At 35.4% G+C, this 19,919-nt stretch overlaps 1 protein-coding gene and 1 pseudogene across 1 annotated transcript; one reads left to right on the top strand and one right to left on the bottom strand.

Annotated features, from left to right (window-relative positions):
- The first annotated feature begins 2,607 nt into the window (after positions 1 to 2,607).
- On the top strand, positions 2,608 to 5,732 carry LOC120179466 (G-type lectin S-receptor-like serine/threonine-protein kinase At4g27290). Its single transcript, XM_039185054.1, has 7 exons — positions 2,608 to 3,878; positions 4,051 to 4,191; positions 4,279 to 4,433; positions 4,552 to 4,762; positions 4,874 to 5,111; positions 5,202 to 5,352; positions 5,424 to 5,732. The coding sequence occupies exons 1-7, from the start codon at positions 2,630 to 2,632 to the stop codon at positions 5,730 to 5,732; spliced, it is 2,454 nt and encodes an 817-aa protein (XP_039040985.1). The 5' UTR covers positions 2,608 to 2,629.
- An 82-nt stretch (positions 5,733 to 5,814) lies between these two features.
- LOC120179465 lies at positions 5,815 to 6,969 on the bottom strand (annotated as a pseudogene).
- Between the last annotated feature and the right edge of the window lie 12,950 nt (positions 6,970 to 19,919).

Below are 19,919 nucleotides of genomic sequence, written 5' to 3'. Positions count from 1 at the left end.
TTACAATTATATATATATATATTCACACATTTATTGTTGTAGAAATATGAATTATTAGTCGATGGCACCTCAAGTTAAATGAACATCAAACATGCAATTAATAAATTTAAGGCATAAGGTAACAAAATAACCCTAACATCTAACAGTAGTGTCAAATTTATCCGTATTGATTTTTTGATACATTCGACCACTCAACGTTTTATTTTGGATCAAAAAACACCCTAAGTGTATGAAAATCGTTAGTCAACTGACGATCAACGCTTGATGATTACCAAGCACATACACATGGACAAAGATGTTGACGTAGCTTGTCCAAGTCATGATACATGATGACATGACATGTCAACGTGTGATACCACATCAACAAATATTTTTTAAAATTAATTAATAATTTAATCAAATATACCACGAGACACATGAGATTTTTTTATTAAATTAGGAAAGGAGGGATTAAACCTCCAAAAGATACATCTCATGAGATTTGAACTTGGGTTTAATGGATGAAAGGCTCAATGCCTAATCACCAAACCAATACACTTGGATGTTATTATTATACTACTAACTATATTTAAAGTATATCGTAGCCATCGAAATCACAACACAAACACTTTATAAACTTTTATTTTAAATTTATTTTTATTAAATCTAAATTACATACTTTCTAATTAAATTTATATATTAAATTTTAATTAATTTTAAATTTATAAACTTTAAATATAAAATAAAATGATTTAATTTTTTATTTAATTTTTTTAAATTACATACTCTCTGATATTTATTAACTTCCATTGTTAATGCCACTGGTAAAGCGATGATATAAATTAAGAAAAATATTATACATTTAATTGGCATTTAATTTTTTATTAATTGAATATAATTAACTAGATTTTCATGTGGTGTAATCCGTATGATTTAATAATAGTAAAAAATAAATATATATCATGATTTTAATGACATCAATTAACGGTACCACCAATTTAGATTTACTAATAATACCATAAATGTAAATGATCAAATCGAATCACATTACAATATAATGGTTAAATATCTAATGTTAACATAGTAGAAGGACTAAAATCAAAATTACACCTGGCAGCAAGTCACGGAGGGAACTTAATGTCAGATTGGCTTTGATGCAATTACTAGGGTATGTAATTTAATAAAAAAAATAAATTAAAATAAAAAATTAAATCATTTTATTTTATATTTAAAGTTTATAAATTTAAAATTAATTAAAAATTAAAAATATGAATTTAATTAGAGATTAAAAATTTAATAAAAAAAATTTAAAATAAAATTTTATAAAATGCTTGTGTTGTGGTTTTGATTCTTACAATATACTTTAAATATTGTTATTAGTATAATAATAAATTTTAAGTGAGTTGATTTGGTGGTTAGGCATTGAGTTTTGAGAAAATAACCTCAGTGACAAAAAATGCCTTATAATATACGAATTTAACCATTTTTTTTTGGATTTGTCAAAATGACCAACAAATTCGCAACGCAAATTCCAATTTCGCAACCTAGTTTCCAATTTCGCAACGTGAATATATAAATCGCATGCGTCTCTATCCACGTCATCATGTACCATGAGCTGGACAAGCCACGCCAGTATCTCTGTCTATGTGTACGTGCTTGGTCAATATCAAGCGTTGACCGCCAGTTGACTAACGGTTTCCATCCACCGAGGGTATTTTTTACCCAAAATGAAACGTTGAGTGGTCAAATATGTCAAAAACATACGGATAAATTTAACATTACTGTTAAACATTAGAGTTATTTTGTTGAATTATACCTAAATTTAAATATATATATATTACTTATAATTGCATAGTTGTCATTCATTGATAAATATATTCTTATGTAAAATATTTTATTTCATTTATACTATAGTTATGATAAAATTTAATATAATATTTAAATATATTATATTATTTTACATTTAAAATGTTAATGATATAATAACTTTGAAGTAACATTGACTAATTCCCTGGTTCTGTCAAATATTTGTTTGTTTGTTTGTTTTAGTCAATGCTATCAGTTGCATCGACATGTTTGTAGAAAAACTACAATTATTAGAGGCTGCGTTCAAAGGAAACGTTGTAGATGAGATTCACGAATAAAACAAAATTGCCGACGCTGCATTATTATTTTAGATTAGGTTTAAGTGTATATAAAAAGTTACTGAATTAAATTCAAATGGTTATTTTGGCTATCGTGTATTCAAAAGTTATAAAGTAGTCACTAAATATTATCAAACGATTATAAAATAAAAATTAAATTTTATCAACTCGTTTCAAAATAATCATTAAATTTATTAAATTCTAACAAATATTATAATATTACAGTGACCATTTTGTAACAATTTAAAAAATGCAATGACCATTTTTGTAACCTTTAGAAGTTTAATGACCATACCAATCATTTGAGTATAGTTCAGTGACCTCTGGTATACTTTACCCTTAGATTATGGAGTTTTCTTAGAGCAGAGGTTACCATCTTGACATTATGGACTATGGTGTTTTCTTACGGGAATGTGTAATTATAAGGAATTTGATACTCTAAAGTCTTCAAAGTTCTCTAAATCTCATCAATGGCAGGCGTTATCTTGCTTCTCTTTTGCACACTCATGTGGTGGCCTCATGCTACAGTTTCGATTACGTTGGAAAGCTTAAATGCTACCGGTTCGATTAGAGATGGTGATACCATGGTTTCTGCAGGTGGAATCTTCAAACTCGGATTCTTTAGCCCTGGTTCCAGCACCAAAAGGTACTTGGGGATATGGTATACGAATTCCAACACGACGGTTCCGTGGGTGGCTAATCAGGAAACGCCTCTCAATGACACCTCTGGTGTTTTACATGTTACCAACCACGGAATCCTTATCCTTGTAGGTGGTAATGGCCACAGTGTTTGGTCTTCCAATGCTTCGAATTTACCTTTGAGGCCCGTCGGCCGTCCAGTTGTACAGCTCTTGGACTCGGGAAATCTCGTGGTTACCGATGGAACGGGTGACACTGATTCGGGGAACTTCATTTGGCAGAGTTTTGATTATCCATGTGATACATTCATTGCAGGCATGAAGATTGGAAAGGACTTCAGAACTGGCCTGGACCGGTACTTGATATCGTGGACAAGTTCTGACGATCCTTCGCCGGGTATGTTCACATACCGGTTCGAGCTATCCGGTTTCCCAGAGGTTATAGTAAGAGACAGTTCCACCATAAGATTCCGTTCCGGACCTTACAACGGCCTTCGGTTAAGTGGGATGCTTGAAATGAAGGAAAACCCTATTTATACCTTTGATTTCGTTTTCAATGAGCAAGATCTATACCTAACTTTCAATCCACGCAACAGTTCAACTCTTTTAAGGGGAGTGCTAAGTAGTGAGAATGGATCCATAGTTCCCTTCATGTGGAACGATCCGAATCGAGGTTGGATCCAAAATCTTCCACTTTACATCGATAACTGCGACCGGTATGCATTGTGTGGTGCAAATGGCATATGCGACAACAACAGGTCCCCTGTTTGTAGTTGCTTATCAGGCTTTTCACCAAACAATCCCGATGAATGGAATTCGGTTCCAGGGTCAGGTGGTTGTGGGAGAAACATTCAACTAAACTGCTCCAGTGTCGGATATATAAGGGTCCCCAATGTAAAAGTGCCGGAAACCAAACATTCATGGTATAATTACAGTATGAACTTACACGAGTGCAAGAACCTGTGTTCTTCAAATTGTTCGTGCACAGGTTATGCTAATTTGGACATTACAAAGGGAGGAAGCGGGTGCTTGCTGTGGTTTACCGACCTTATCGATATGAGATATATAAGCGACAGTGGTCAAGATATATACATAAAGGTTTCCGCATCAGAAATAGGTATGAAATATCCTCAATCCCCGAAACTTGGAAGTCTTTTACACATATTTTGAACCATATGTAGAATCTTTCTATTCCATACAGATTTAAACGATTGCTTGTGTTAGAAGGTAAAATATCGGAGTTCCTTATTCTTGTTTCATTGATTTTCTGCTATTTGTTTTTGATACAGCTCAAAACGAGAGCACAAGACATGCCACGAAAGCAAAAAACAGAACAAGGATCATAGCAACGTCGTCTGCACTGTCTGCAGGAGTGTTGATTGCAGTCCTAACCATAGTCTTGTTTCTCCGAAGGAAGAAGAACCTCAAGGGTAAAGCACCCGTTTCGTTTTCGAATTCGTTTCTCCAATGCTAATGGTGTTAATACATGATATTCACTCGACTTTTCCATTTCACAGGATTGCTGTCACTCAAATCAGATAACTTTTCTGATTATCAAAGTAGCAAAGACCTAGAGTTACCATTATTTGATTTACGAGATATTGTTTCTGCAACCGATAACTTCTCAATCAAGAATAAAATTGGGGAAGGAGGTTTCGGATGTGTCTACAAGGTAACTATATGATAAAACGCCAGAAAAATTACTATACAAACGTTTCCATGTTCTATATTCTTTCATATTCAGCAATGATGAAACAGCCTTCGATTAATGATTATATGCTTTCTTTTAGGGTGTTCTGAAAGATGGACAAGAAATTGCAGTGAAGCGGCTTTCGACTAGTTCTAAACAGGGAATCAATGAGTTCACAAATGAAGTTAAACACATTGCAAAAGTTCAGCACAGGAATTTAGTGAGGCTCCTTGGATGCTGCATTCAAGCAGATGAAAAGTTGTTGATCTATGAATACTTACCAAACAGAAGCCTCAACTTCTTTATCTTCGGTACGCCTTTTATCGGCTCCGAGAAGTTCATTTTGCTTATATCTTTGCCTCAATCTCCTGATTAAACTATATTCGAAGATCTAACCTGCAATAAAAATGGCTTTTGTTAAGATCATACTCATAGCATGTCACTAGATTGGTCGACACGCTTCCAAATTATCAACGGGGTTGCTCGTGGGCTCCTTTATCTCCATCAAGATTCTAGACAAAGAATAATACATAGAGATCTGAAAGCTGGTAATGTGCTATTAGACTATGAAATGAATCCGAAAATTTCAGACTTTGGCTTGGCTAGAAGTTTTGGAGAAAAGGAAACGACGGCAAACACAAAGAAAGTGGTGGGAACATAGTAAGAAATGAAATCCAAACTGAAATACCATAGTTTAAACTCATGAACCTCCAAGCTTGTTTTCTCAGATTTCGTCTGCGTTTTTCTCAGTGGTTACATGTCTCCGGAGTATGCAATCGACGGACTTTACTCGATCAAATCCGATGTTTTCAGCTTTGGAGTTCTGGTTTTAGAAATATTGAGTGGGAAAAGAAATAGAGGATTCATTCATCCAGACCATCACCATAACCTTCTCGGACATGTAAGTGTAACTATAAAACTCTTGAATCAAAGATGTTAGTTCTATAAATGTTGAGAACTTTATTTGTATAGGCATGGACGCTATTCTGCAATGGGAATTCAATGGAACTGGTTGCTGATACGATCAAAAACACCTGCAATCCCCCGGAAGTATTACGATCTATTCAGGTCGGCCTACTATGCGTGCAACGCAGTCTCGAAGATAGGCCAACTATGTCGAATGTTGTACTTATGTTAAGTAGTGAAGTTCCATTGCATCAGCCTAAACAACCTGGATTTTTCAATGAGAGAGATCTGATTCAAGACGCTTCTTCATCATCAGATGCTCAAAAACATACTTGTTCTAATGATTTCTCAATCACAGTAATTGAGGCAAGATAATGCAGATTTCATGTAAAGGTTTTTTGTTCTTTATATTTACTGTAAAAACAAATGGCTTACATTCTGGTATTACTACCACCATTCATTCCTTATGTCTATAATCCTCCAATTGAGTTACAAATTTGTCCACCCAACCACCATTCCTCCCCTGATCTCCAAAACGGTCCTTCATTGCTTTTGCCATTTGTCTCAACCCCTTGCCGGACTCTTCCACCAGCGCCACCCGAATCGACTCGGCCACCGTCTCGCTTGTGAACCATCCATCTGATTGGTTTCTCGGTATCTCTAAACCCACACCTTTGTTATGCAACAGCCTGGAATTTAGTCCTTGGTCATTCTACATTGGGAGCATTATCAGAACTAGCCCCAGCCCCAAAGCCTCTATAACCGATTCCAATGGGTCAAGAATCCCCCAATCGACTCGTGACTCAATATCTTCACTTGTGGCGCCCAGCCCATGTAAAGAACCCACGTCCCTTGACTAGCTCCTCGAATCCATCCGGCAGCATCTCCAACTCTGACTCGCTGGTTCCAGGTAAGTTCTTCAGTACCCAAAAGAAAGGTAAACCTGATTTCTCCATCCCGTTAGCCAACTCACTGAGTTCTTCTTTACTTAAATGAACTTCGGTCCCCATCACTAAGTAAACAACTGAGTTGACTCTCTGTTCATCTAACCACTTTCTAGCACAAACCCAGTTTTCGTCGCCCTGGATGTTATCTAATTCTTCCGGTATCGGCGGTAAAAACCCAACCGATATCTCCGTTTTTTCATACAGCCGCCCTAAAAGATCGAACCACTCCGGTTCGAACTCGGGAGAGCTTCTAACGACAACAAAGTCGCTCTCTTGAATCGTAACGCCGAAGCGGACCGAGTCGGTTGGTCCAAAGTTATTTCATGCAAACGATAAGCCAGGTTGGATTCGAAAGGAACCCAGCTGGGGACTTTCGTGAAGTCCTCAGCCGTTGACCTTGCATCATCTCCACCGCCACCGATCAACGTGGACGGTGAGCCTATGAAGGATAAGCATGCAGCTGTGAAGACGGCGAAGAAAGCGCGCGAGACACCTAGTTGCGCTGCCACAGAGGGAAGCCAATAAGAAGCGTAGTCGTAGGTGATCCAATCGGGTTTGGAGGGTTGAAGGAAAAAGGAAAGAAGCGGTTTTAGGAGATCGAGGGCGTGTTTCAGTGGTTGCTGCGGGTTATGAGTGATGTCCATGGAGGATTCGGCGAGGTACGGTCAGGCCGGTTCTGACTTTTTTTGACCGGAGCAAAATTAAAAAATTAGACCTTAATTTAAAAGAATATAAAAAATATATAATTTAAAATTTTAATTAATTTTTTATTAAATAAAAATAAATATTAATTCATTACAATATCAAAAATATATTTAAACATATAAATACGTATAAAAAATATTATCTTCGAGCATTTTTTGATGCAAAATCATTGATAATAGTGTCGACATCAATGTTTTTCAACATATTTTTCTCAATATATAACATAGCTAGCACATTCAATATTTCTTGTGACATTGTTGACCTCAAGTAACTCTTCAATAATTTCAGCTTTGAAAAAATTCTTTCTGTGGATGCTACAGTTACCGGCATTGTTAATAAGATTCGATAAGCAATTGAAACATTAGGATAACAATCTCTAGTTTTAACAAACCCAAGAATTTCAAGCGCTGACATGAATATATTTGACAAAATCAATTGCAACACTTTCATTTCAGAAAAAAATTATCTGCATCAACATCCGACAAATTATTATGAGAAAAAATCATCTTAAAATTATTACAACATTCTTTTGATTTATTGTCATCCAATGACTTCAACCTTATATAATCAATTAAAAATTTAAAATAATTTAAAAAAATCTTTAACTGCTCAAATCTATCTTTCAAAGAAGCGACCGTCATACCAACAGCAACAAAAAAATAATTAACTTTAAAAGACTCCTCTACTAATTGCATTTCTTTATCATGGTCATTCTCATCAAATTGTCTTTTTCTAAAAATACGTCGCTTAGTCTGAAAAATTGGCTCTATGTTCATATCTAATGTAAGACTAATATCTATATTAGCTTCGAACCCCTTATTTCTATAGTTTTCAAAATATGACATTACACCGTCCAACTCCTTTATGGTATTATCAATGCACATTGATTTAGATTGTAATTTCTTATTTACCGTGTCTAAAACAAATAAAATATCATACTAGATAACCATTCCAAGTAAGAATTCAAAACTTCGAAGGGCACTAGCTAAACTTTCTGCTTCACTTTTTTGCTTTTGTATCATTACCACAATATTCATATAATTGTAACAAAGTTAACTTTATTTTAGGAGCATGACATTTAATAGCTTTGACACTTTTAATTTGACTTTCCCATCGAGTATTAGATAAAGATTTCACAGTTTCCGGAACAATAAGAAATTGTGAGAAATATGAGAAGTTGAAAATTAAGAACAATAAGAAATAAGTTAATTTTACTTCAATGTTCTCCTATCATTTATAAGAAATAAAAAGTAATTGTTATAAACATTATGATTAATTTAGTTTTTAACGTTATGATGAGAACAATAAGTCAATAAGAAATAAGTTTATGGGTCCTGCTTTTAATTTAGTTTATTAATATTTATGGGTCCTGCTTTTAATTTAGTATATTAATACAGTTTTTAACGTTATGATGAGAACAATAAGTCAATAAGAAATAAGTTTATGGGTCATGTTTTTAATTTAGTTTATTAATATTTATGGGCCATATTTTTAATTTAGTTTATTAAAATATAATAAATTAATATAAATTAAAATTATAGGCCCTGGGCGGGTGCCCCTGCCCTGAGCCGGCCCTGGGTACGGTAAGTTGGGAACCGGGGGCAAGGATAGGGAGATGACACCCTTAGTTATTATGTAAAAATAAATAGTATTAATCTCAATAAAACAAAAAGAACAAGTATAACAGTGAGAGTAAGAGTCGATCCACATGACTAAGAGTTTTACGATTTTCTCGCTTTTAATTTTGATTTAGGCGTGATTTGTAAAAGAAATTAGAGGGGCGTGAAATAATAAAAATAATTGAAATAAAATAATATAGTAAATTAAGAAAATAAAATTCAATTGGTAAAAATTATCCTTGGGCTAAAGCTTTTGCCTCGATTTTAATCGATCATTGAATAGAATTTTACCTCCGGACTCATATCGGTTACAGTCTAAGGACCCAACCCTATAATTTGTTTTTCTCTCAAGTGAATCGAGAATCTAAAATCAATTTTCAGATCTCAACTCTTTGTGAGTTAATAGCGACAATCGTTTATTAATTCAACGCTTTTAAATTCTGGAAAAACTCGACTCAAATTCTATTGTCTCAATTGAGAATCTAACCCAATTTTAGTTTCCCTTATCAGACGTTCGCTAAGTGTGTTCACAGGAAGTTGAATGTGCCACAGGCCGATATTTCCTCCCAACTATTAATCGAAACTGAAATTTAATTCCAACATGCAGTTTTTGAAATGAACTCGCTTTGATTGTAAAAGGATGGTCGATTATTGACCCTTGATTTCTGAAAACTGAAAATGTAACCCTTGAGGGTATGAAGCACTTTTCTTTCCTCACGACTTATAATCGAGTTATTGCTTTAGTTTGGCTATGAAAAACTTAGCTAAGCATGATTGAATTTATACTTAGAACTTTAATAAAGTAAACTAAAAACTTGAAAAGAAAAAAGAAAAAAAAACTTTTATAAAAACTTAAAGAAAGAAACAAGAGTTGAATTATTTTGAATGAAGAAATCGATGCTTAGAGACTTACTCCAATGAGGTATTTATAGTCCTCAAAACAACCTAAAAGATAACATTTAAAACTAAAAATATAATTCCTAAAATAAAAATAAAATAAATCTTAATTTGAAATCAAAAATTCGGTTGAGTCTTTGGTCTTCATGCCACTGCTGACTGGATTTTCTAGAAGTTGTTGATTAGGCCTTTTAGAAGCGGTTGATTGGGTGCCACGTCACCTGCCACATCAGCTGCTAACTAGATGCCATGTCATGTGTGTAATGTCCCAAGTCGTGCCCACTAATCCGGTCATGAATCCAGAAAAATTAAAAATTGCACACTTTCTATTCTTAGCATAATTTTTGGAATTCAATGTCATGCATTGAAAATGAATGAAAATGTCCAAGTTAGAAACTAAAGTTATATAATCAATGAGTAATTAACCATGAAATAATGTATAATTTAAACACTAATCAAATTCCCTCTCACTCATTCAATGTTCGTCCTCAAACATTTCTCAATTACCATGCCAAAAATCTTAAGTTGTCAATCTCAATTTCACAAAATTTTTAAGGTTTCTAAGCAAACTCAGTCAAGTAAATGTTGAAATTAAAGATTAATCAAGCAAGGCATAATCAAATAAGTGTAAATTAATAATGACATTTCAATCATCCATCAATTTCAAAGAATACAAGGCTTAGTTCCTCACATGGTTCACTCATTTCGCTCAAGTGTTTCGGGTGAAAGAATCGCTCAAGCCTAAACTAATCGACTCATTATCATAGGCTTGTAACTAAATCTAATCTCCACTACTTAGTATGGAAATGATACAACAATCAAGAGAACTTCAAAACAGGTTAACGGGGCTAAGGTTCGGGTAGGATAAAGGCCGAAAATGGGGTTTTAAAATTCCAAGACAAGGAGGAAATTATTCCGAAAATTTATTCAAGGGGAAGGGAAGGAAATTAAAGAAAAGAGAAACAAGAAATTCAACAAATCTCAATTCACTGTTTTTCTTCTTCTTTCTTTCTTTCTTTTTTTATTTTTCGAAACATTCCCTTTTTTTTCTCTGCTCGAACCAAACTGCATCTTCTGCACTGACTTTTCCGCTCACTCGAATAAAAAATTGCATTGTTTGAACCAAATTACACTGGGTTTTTTCTGTTGTTCGAACAGTGTAAATTCTAGACCATTTTGTTCAATTATGCACGGTTTTTTTCAAACAACTTTTTTTATTTTTTTATTTTTTTCTTCAGAAATAATTTCAGCTTGCGTTGAAAACATGTAACAAAAAAGAGAAAAAAATAAAATAGGGTCGGGTTTAAAAATGTGGTGAATCAAAGAAAATGATATAAAGCTCAAAATGGTTCACTAGGGGAAAATAAAAAGGGTAGGCTATTTGTTTAGGAAGGCAAACGAGTTTAATCCTAATGTCTTTATCATATCATAACATCCTAATCAAAAGTGTAGTCTCAATAAGCATTAAGTAAGAAGTTCAAGAATACACTCAATTAGTTTGGCACACTCAATTGAAACAAAGAGCAAGAATAAAATATATGGTCATTAAGCTCAAAACTCACATGAAGGGTCTATTGAACTAAGTCATGCATCCAAATCAATCAATGAATTCATGAAATTGCCACGAAAAATTTACCTAAACTAATCATGCCATGCTATCTTGAATCCCAAACTCAACAAGAACATGATTGATATCACAAAGAAACACAAAGAAATTAAATCAAACAAGAGATCGACAACCAAAATTATCAACAATTTCAAATCAAGAAATAACTCAATTTCAATCACAAAGAATAAGCAAAGGCTAATTTGATTTCTAATTCCACCCCCTCATTTAAAATCATATTGGCCCAATATGAAAAATAAAAAAAGTAAAATGAAAAAGAGAGAGGGTGAAGATGCTCCCCGATCAATGTCGGCCGTGGCCATATCGTGAAGGTCCTAGGCGAAGGTACGAAAGTATCTCGGCAACGTTGGTCTCGATGGAGTCTAATCGGCCATACACCTTATTTCGTTATGCACATACGAGGGTGGATGCTCCTCTGGTGTCGCGGGTTGAGTAGTTCTCTGAAGAAATACACGCTCATTGTATGGGGTAATTGTGTTGGGAGGGACAATGTGCGGTGCACTGGGAGTTTCGCAAAACAGTCCCGTCGAATCTAAACATCTAGCATCCAAAGGATCCATTGCAAAAACATAAGTAAATTGATAAGAATCAAAAATTAATGGAAACAAACGAGATGCAAGGAGAGTAATGTAAGGTCTGAGAGTTAATGGTCGATCAGAACGTACATGCTTAAAGGCGCGCACGAACCAAAAACCCAAATTTACCTTCATACTGGTTTGCATACACCATAGGAAAAATAATTCAACCTTACTTAGCGAGGACCTAGTCTCATTACGCCAAAAATAATTATATACAAGAAACTGATGTATGTAACGGAGGGCGGAATCGTGAATATGTCATCCCTTGGTGTTACGTGCATTGTAGGTAGCACCAGGAGAATCAGTAAATACTTAGTATGCCACATATACGTCAAAGTCATGAGGAATCTCACGTAAATCGGTTAGAAAAGCATGGTCTATGACATCTATCACGAACCCCATAGAAAAATTAAAATTTGTTAAGGATTGAACGAAATGTTGTCCAAGTAATATAAATGAAATCACACCCAGCTTTGTATTAGATGTTATACGATTTGGTAAAATGTAAAAGTCGTAAAAACTCAAAAACCAATTCGTAATAGGTAGCATATCGAATTTCAGAGTAAAAATGCCAACCAATTGCATCAAAATAATTCATGACAGAATCACGTAAATGCAAGGAATCGAGAGTGTGATCAGGAATATACTTACAGACTTAGAACATACGGTATCGGATACTATCGAATCGCCAAGCCTCTTCATTATTAAAATCAAGATAACCTTGAAGTACTTCCTCGATCGGTACAACAAAGGTGCGCCCTCTTCGATGTCGCTCACGATAATGGTCATGATCGGGTGCATGATCATCGTGGGTGGGCGTCTTGTCGTAACTCACAACAAATGATGGTGAATATGGTTGCTTGTAATGGTTTCGACTAGAGGAATACATTGGCTCAAGACTTGGTTGTGCAGATTCAGAAATCCGGAAGTGAAGTCATCCAAAAAACCAAAAATATGATGCCACATTAGTAATGGTTCGATATCGATAGGAGTAGAATTTACCTTGGATTGTATGGCATGTTCGGGTACTGCCGAATGAGTTGAATGAGCGACATTTGGCATTGATTGTGAATATGTCACAGATGGCATCAAATGAAATGTTGGAGTGACCGAAGAGGATGGTCGGTTCTATCATAGTCCAGATAGACTGGCGAACCCTGTGGAGGCATTACAAAATCAGATGAATGATGAGCGGATGAGGACGACATATGCTCAGACGTGGACAAGTGAGCACGCGACTGTTGTGGACATCTCCCTCTACATCGAGTAGCATGAGTAGGTGCACGAATGTGCAGTGGTTGAGGTGTGAAGTCAGAATTGCTCGGTACCTTAATCACCGAAGGTGCAACAAATCGACCACCGCCACCACCAAGGGTGACCGATAGACGTGATGGATTGCCTGATTGATTTTTTTGTCATCACTATGATTTCTTGATCAGATAAAGAAGAAAGAAAGAAAATAAAGCAGTGGAATGGCGTGTTCGGTAGTGATGGCGGGGAAATGGTACAATGGCGCTTGGCTGACTGCAGTGAAGTAGGGTAATGAAAATGGTGATTTAAGGTTTGGTCGATTGAATAAGAGGGAGAGGAAGAGGCTTTATTTTTTTGTGGTTAACGTGGGGTAGGGTAAGAGTTTTAATTTGGTGAGGTGTTTTGGTTTATAAGGGAATTTAATTTGAAAAAAGGGAGTGATAAGGGGATAAGGTTATCAAATCCAAAAGAATCTGATGGTAATTGGGGACTTGAGTCGGTCGAAAAGAATGGGGGAAAGAAGAAATAGTATTGACGGCAAGGGAATAAGGTTTAATTGGGTTGAACTAACCTGCATCGGCCTCCTAATTTGGGTGCTAACATGCGTCGATCGTGTTCCTTGGCATTAATAAAATGGTGCATCGACAACAATGGGTAAATCGTCGCTGCATTCATGATTTTTTTACTCCAAAATTGGCATTGGTCATTCGATTCTTTCTTTAATCTAATCAATACTTCGCTTCGACTTTGTCTGATCTTGAATTAAAATGCTCGGGTTACCTACAAAATTTAAATTAAGAATTAAAAACTCAAAATAAATGAATGAAAATAGCAAATGTAATTAAAAACTAAAAATTTAAAATAAATTAAAAGAAAACAAATTAAACGAAAATGAAATGAGTTGCCTTCCATCGAGCGCTATTGTTTAACGTCGTTAGCTCGACAACCCGATTTTAAAGCGTGGGTTCTTTCAATTCAATCTCCTCGACTAATCCAACCAGAGCGTGTTCGTAATATGGCTTTAATATTTGGCCATTCACTTTGAATCATGCTCATGAATTATCTTATATCTCCATTACGCCATGAGGAAAAATATGAGTCACCATAAATTGTCCTAGCCACTTTGATCGAAGTTTAACTGCAAAAAAACTTAAGTTTAGAATTAAATAACATAACTTTTTTATTAACATTAAACAATTTAAAGGATATCCTTCGATCATGGAACTCTCTCGTCTTTTCTTTAAACATCTAGGCATATCGTAAGCATTTTTTCAGATTTCTTTTAACTCTTGAATGTGTAGTTTTCATGTTTCTCCGATTGATTCCATTTTCATATTACACTGCCTTACCGCCCAATAGGCTCGATGGTCTAGTTCAACAGAAAAATGTCATGGTTTACCAAAAACAAGGTGGTACGGAGACATCCCAATCGACCCTTTATAAGTCGTTCGATATGCCCAAAGCGCATCAGGTAACTTTAAGCTCCAATCATTCCGAACTGGCTTGACAATCTTTTCTAAAATGCCTTAATTTCGTGATTCGACACTTCCGCTTGCCCATTTGTTTATGGATGGTAAGCCATGACGATTCTTTATGTCATGCCAAACTTCTTCATAAGCGCCTCGATAATGCTATTGATGAAATATGTTCCTCTGTTGTTGATAATCGCACTTGGTGTACCAAACCTGGAAAAAAATAAAATTTTTCAGAAAATTCATAGTAGTTATCGCATCATTATTGCGGGTTGCTTTCGTTTCAACCCATTTCGAAACATAGTCAACAACGAGAATATTATAAGTGTTACCAAAAGACGAAACGAAAAAACCCATATAATCAAGTCCCATACGTTAAACATTTCTCATATATGGATTAGATTTAATGGCATTTCATTTCTACGACTCAGATTACCTACTCGTTGACACTTTTCACATGATTTGCAATGAAAATAAGCATCTCTAAAAATATTTGGCCAAAAGAAACCGCATTCTAAGATCTTGTGAGCAGTGCATTTCGGTCCAAAATGACTGTCACACGAGTATGAATGACAAAAATTAAGGATCGAGTTCACCTCTTTTATGGTGACACAATGTAGGATTACCTGATCGGAGCAGTGCTTCCAAAGATAAGGGTCATCCCAAATGTAAAATCGGGATTCCCTCTTGATTCGATTAATTACTGCTCTTGGTAAATATACCAAAAATTTACTCGTGGCTAAGTAATTCACCATCTCGACAAACCATGGCAATTTTTTTTTACGCCAACATTAATTATTCTTCTGAAATTCTTCTTTAATTGGTGGGTCAAATAAGATGATATGAATCGGCTCAAGTGATCGGCTACTAAGTTTTCTCGCCCCTTTTTGTCTTTTATTTCCAAGTTGAATTCTTGAAGGAGTAGAATCCAACGAATTAATCTCAGATTTGCTTCCTTCTTGCTCATCGGGTGTCGTAAAATTGTATGATCAGAAAAAACAATAATGTTAGTACCAAGTAAATATGATCAAATTTTTCTAAAGCAAACACTATGGCAAAAAGTTCTTTTTTGGTTATAGAGTAGTTTCTTTGAGCCGAGTCTAAGGTGCGTGTTGAAAACATTTTGATGTTTCGATATGACAAATTAAGTTAAATGAATTTTAAGATTTTACAAAATATTTTCTAAGTATATTCTATGTAATTATTCGAATATCAAAATATTACTCCTAGTCTTTCAAAGTTCATTTTAATCCTTACTAGAGTGTAAAATTGTGTTTTATACTTAAACTATTTTAAACAAATTTTACAAAGTATTTCGAGCCTTAATAGAGTCAAAAATATTTTCTTTTTAAAGGGTTTCAAGAAAAATCAAATTGTCCAGGGGGTACAGATTCCCCCTGCAGGTTTTTGGCTCCGAGAAAACAGAATGTCCAGGGGGTACAGATTCCCCCCAGGGGGTACCGATTCCCCCTGTCTAACGGTTGAAATCAGATTGTATTTAGGGAACCGATTCCCTATGAGGGGGTACCAATTCCCCCCACGCTCCAAGCTGTTTTATTAATGGATTCTCATCTCCAAACGGCTCCAAAACATCCCAACGGCTATATACGACTTCAAACACATTCCAAGCTAAGGACACTTGAAGAAGCAAGAGAACAACCATCCAAGCAATCAAACACAGGAGAAGAGTTTTTCATTCTTATTTCATCTTTCTCTTGTAAATATTTTGTTCTTGTGAGCTTAATTCTTGTAAACACCTACCTTAGAGAGGTTTTCTTGTTTACATTTCTTATCCTTTTGTAAAGGGGAAAGGTTCTAGCTTAGCCCATGTAAAAGCTAGGAAAAGGTTCTAGTTTAGCCCGAAAAAACTAGGGAGTTTGTAAGGTTACTCTTTTTCCTCAAAAGAAAGAACAAATTAGTGAATTTGTTGGAAAATCCTTGGTGAGCAGCTAAGGTAGTGGACGTAGACTTTGATTGAGAAAGTCAAACCACTATAAATCATTGTGTAATTCTCTATCTTTCAATCTCCTTACTCCCTAAACACAAAACCGTTCCGACCCCTCTTTGAAAACCGTTCCAGTTGTCGATTTGAGCTTCCAAAAATCCTAACAGTGCGAGACGCATAAGCAATGACGTGCGACTTCTTGCCAATTTTTTTGTCGATAACCATGCCAAAGCTAGTATCGGAGGCATTGCATTTCAGTTCGAATGAATATTCCAAGTTTGGTGGTTGCATAATTGGTTCCATGATTAGCTTTTCCTTTAATGTGTCGGTTTTTGGCACTCTGGATTAAAGTCAAAACCTTGGTCTTTTTAGAGAAGATTACATAACAGCTATGTTATCTTCGAAAAGTCCTTGATAAACCGTTGATAAAATCCTATATGGTCAAGAAAAGAACATACTTCCCTTACCAAAGTGTAGTAAGGGAGTGAGCGAATAACATCTGTTTTGACTCTATCGACCGTAATATCGTTAGAAGAAATAATGTGTCCTAGAATCAACCCTTTATTGACCATAAAATGACATTTTTCATAGTCTAAAACAATATTGTATTCTAGGCACTGGTTTAAAACATTTGATAAATTAAAATTCCATTTGAAAAAAGTATTACCATAAACAGTGAAGTCGTTCATGAATACCTTTATACCTTTCTCAACAAATCAAAAAAAATGTTGAGCATACAACGTTGAAATATGGCAGGCGCATTGCACATTTCGAACGTCATTCGCCTATAAGCGAACGTTCCGAAAGGGCATGTGAACATCGTATTTTCTTGATCTTCAGGCGCCACTGCAATTTAGAAGAAACTTGAAAATCTATTGAGACAACAATAGTGAGTTTTACTGACTAATCTTTTTATTAATTGATCAATAAAAGGTAAAGGAAAGTGATCTTTATGAGTTAGAGAGTTTAACTTCTTTGTAATCTATGCAGACTCACCACCCACTTTGCACTATAGTTGGAACTAACTCACATTCCAGGTTTTTTATTACTGTAACATCGATCTTCTTAGGTACAACATGAACTAGACTTACCCAACTACTATCCAAGATTGGATAGATAACATCGGCGTCAAAAAGCTTCTAAATTTTCTTCTTTACCACTTCCATCATCGGTGGATTTAGTCGACATTATTCTTCTTATGATGGTTTAGCTCCTTGTTTGATCTTAATCTTGTGCATACAAGTTGAGGGACTCAACCCCTTAATATTGGCTATGGTTCAACCAATAGCTTCTTTATGTGCACGCAATACCATTACAAGATATTCTTCCTCTTCCTTGGTTAATTTGTTCGATATATATCATTGGTAAAGTATCATTATCGCCTAAAAATGCTTACTTCAAGTGATCCGATAATTCCTTTAATTTAATCTGAAGAGCCTGCAAAACAGAAGGTAAAAGTTTAGATTTCAAAAGTGTAGTGATTTCACAGGAACAAATAGAATTAATGGAAAAAGTTAGTTCAAACTCCCTAAATTCACCATCAAAGTCGTCCAATTCCTTGCAAAACTTATCGACAAAGTTAGTTTCAATAAATTCATCAACTATAGACTCATTCACATTAAGAAAATTAATACTTTGAACATTTTCAAGATACTACATCGCCTTATAAACATTAGATTTAATGATCTCACCGTCAAATTCCATTGTGAGAATATTGTTCCTCGCGTCTATTTTTGTATTGGCGGTGCTAAGGAAAAGTTGCCCAAGGAGAATCTCAGATGAAGTATTTGAGCAGTCGTTTTCCATGTCGACGACATAGAAATTGGTCGAAAAGATTAGCTCGTTTACCTTTATTAAGACGTTCTCCAAGAGTTCTTCTGGGTAGATAAATGAGCGATCCATTAATTGAATGGTAACTCTTGTGTCCTTCAATGGTTTGGCTGAAAGAGTGTTGTAAACGGATAAATGCATCACATTTATTGAGGCTCTCAAATCATACATCACCCTCTTAATTCCCACTTTGTCAATTTTTCAAGGTATGACGAGCATGCCTTGGTTCTTCAACTTCGGTGGAAGTTATCGGGTCAAAACTGCATAAACGTGATCTCCAAAGTTTATTTTCTCATGCACGATAAGTCTTCTTTTAGTAGTACAAAGCTATTTAAGGAAATTAGCATATATTGTGACCTTACAGATTGCTTATAAGAGTGGGATGTTGATCTCAACTTTCCAAAAGACGTCTAGGATTTCCTTCTCCTCAGCTTGCTTGTCTTTCATTATGAATCTTGATGGGAAAGAAGGTGGTATGGCATATGGGGATGGTACGGATTCGGGTATCAGATTCTTCTTTTTTTTAATTGTGGCGCCATCCTCCTTTTGGGATTTATCGTCACTTGTTTCATCGTCTTTATGTGATTTGGAGTCAACCCCTTTTAGATATGTTGCTCAATAATTGTTCCACTTCTAAGAGTGATGGAACTCGCATTCTCTTGTGGGTTTGCTTCTATTTTAGAGGGAATATTGTCGTATAATTCTAAGCGGTCCACAATTTGTGCCAATTGACTGATTTGTTTGTCAATTTCTTGTATGTCTCTGTGCGATTCTAAAATTTTTCTTTGGATTGCGCCAATCGTTCCATGAGTGACTCGAGTGAACTCTTTTGCGGTTTATATGGTTGCAGTGGAGATGACATTGGTTGGTAAGCTTCATTCAGCCTCTGGTTTTGCACAGACCTGAAATTAGGATGATCTCGCCACCTCGGATTGTATGTATTGCTATGGGGATTATATGGCCTTTGGGGAGGTCTTGAAAAATTACCCACAACATTCACTTGTGCGCTCACTTGTTCTTGTAGTGTTGGGTAACAATCAGTTGGGTGGTCTGGCAACGTACAAATCCCGCATACTCTAACTCATACGTTCTTTCCCGTACCAAGGGAATTAACATTATTAGTTAATTTATCAATCTTATTTTCAAGTGAAAGGTAATTACCTCGTGAACCCATCGACTAGGTTCACCCGTGGCGCCAAACTATTGAGAGTTGGCTGCCATCGTTGAAATTAACTCCCTTGCTTGGTTTGGTGTCATGTTGACGAGAGCTCCCGCACTAGCAGTGTCAATCATTTTCATCTCTATGGGAAGCAAACCTTCATAGAAACATTGTAGAAATGTTTGTTTGGTCAATCCATGTTGTGGACAACTCGCACATAGCTTCTTGAATCGCTCCCAATAGTCGTAAAATGACTCCTCATTCTTTTGTTTAATTCCTAGGATGCTTCGTCTCAGTTCGCTTGCCTTCGCTGCTGGGAAAAACCTGTCAAGAAAAATACGATTTAAATCAGCCTAAGAATTTATCAAATTTGGTGGTAAGTAAATGTCATTCTTTTGTAATGCCAGAAAGAGAAAATGAAAATGCTCGTAATTTAATTTGGTCTTCGGATACTCCCTGAGGTTTCATACTTGAACAGACCAAATGAAATTCGGCTAAGTGTTTGTGCGGATTTTCGCTAAGAAGGTCGTGG

This window comes from Hibiscus syriacus, unplaced genomic scaffold (genome assembly GCF_006381635.1).
Source record: "Hibiscus syriacus cultivar Baekdansim isolate YM2019G1 unplaced genomic scaffold, ASM638163v2 tig00112416_pilon, whole genome shotgun sequence".
Lineage (NCBI taxonomy): Eukaryota > Viridiplantae > Streptophyta > Magnoliopsida > Malvales > Malvaceae > Hibiscus > Hibiscus syriacus.
The sequence above is the reverse complement of the archived record's forward strand: the minus strand, read 5'-3'. Positions and strand labels throughout refer to the sequence as shown.

Excerpts from the sequence above, each read along its gene's own strand:
- LOC120179466 (XM_039185054.1), top strand. The coding sequence starts at position 2,630 with ATGTGGTGGCCTCATGCTACAGTTTCGATTACGTTGGAAAGCTTAAAT. Across the intron at positions 3,879-4,050 it reads GGTTTCCGCATCAGAAATAG|CTCAAAACGAGAGCACAAGA; the intron begins GTATGAAATATC and ends TTTTTGATACAG. Across the intron at positions 4,192-4,278 it reads AAGGAAGAAGAACCTCAAGG|GATTGCTGTCACTCAAATCA; the intron begins GTAAAGCACCCG and ends TCCATTTCACAG.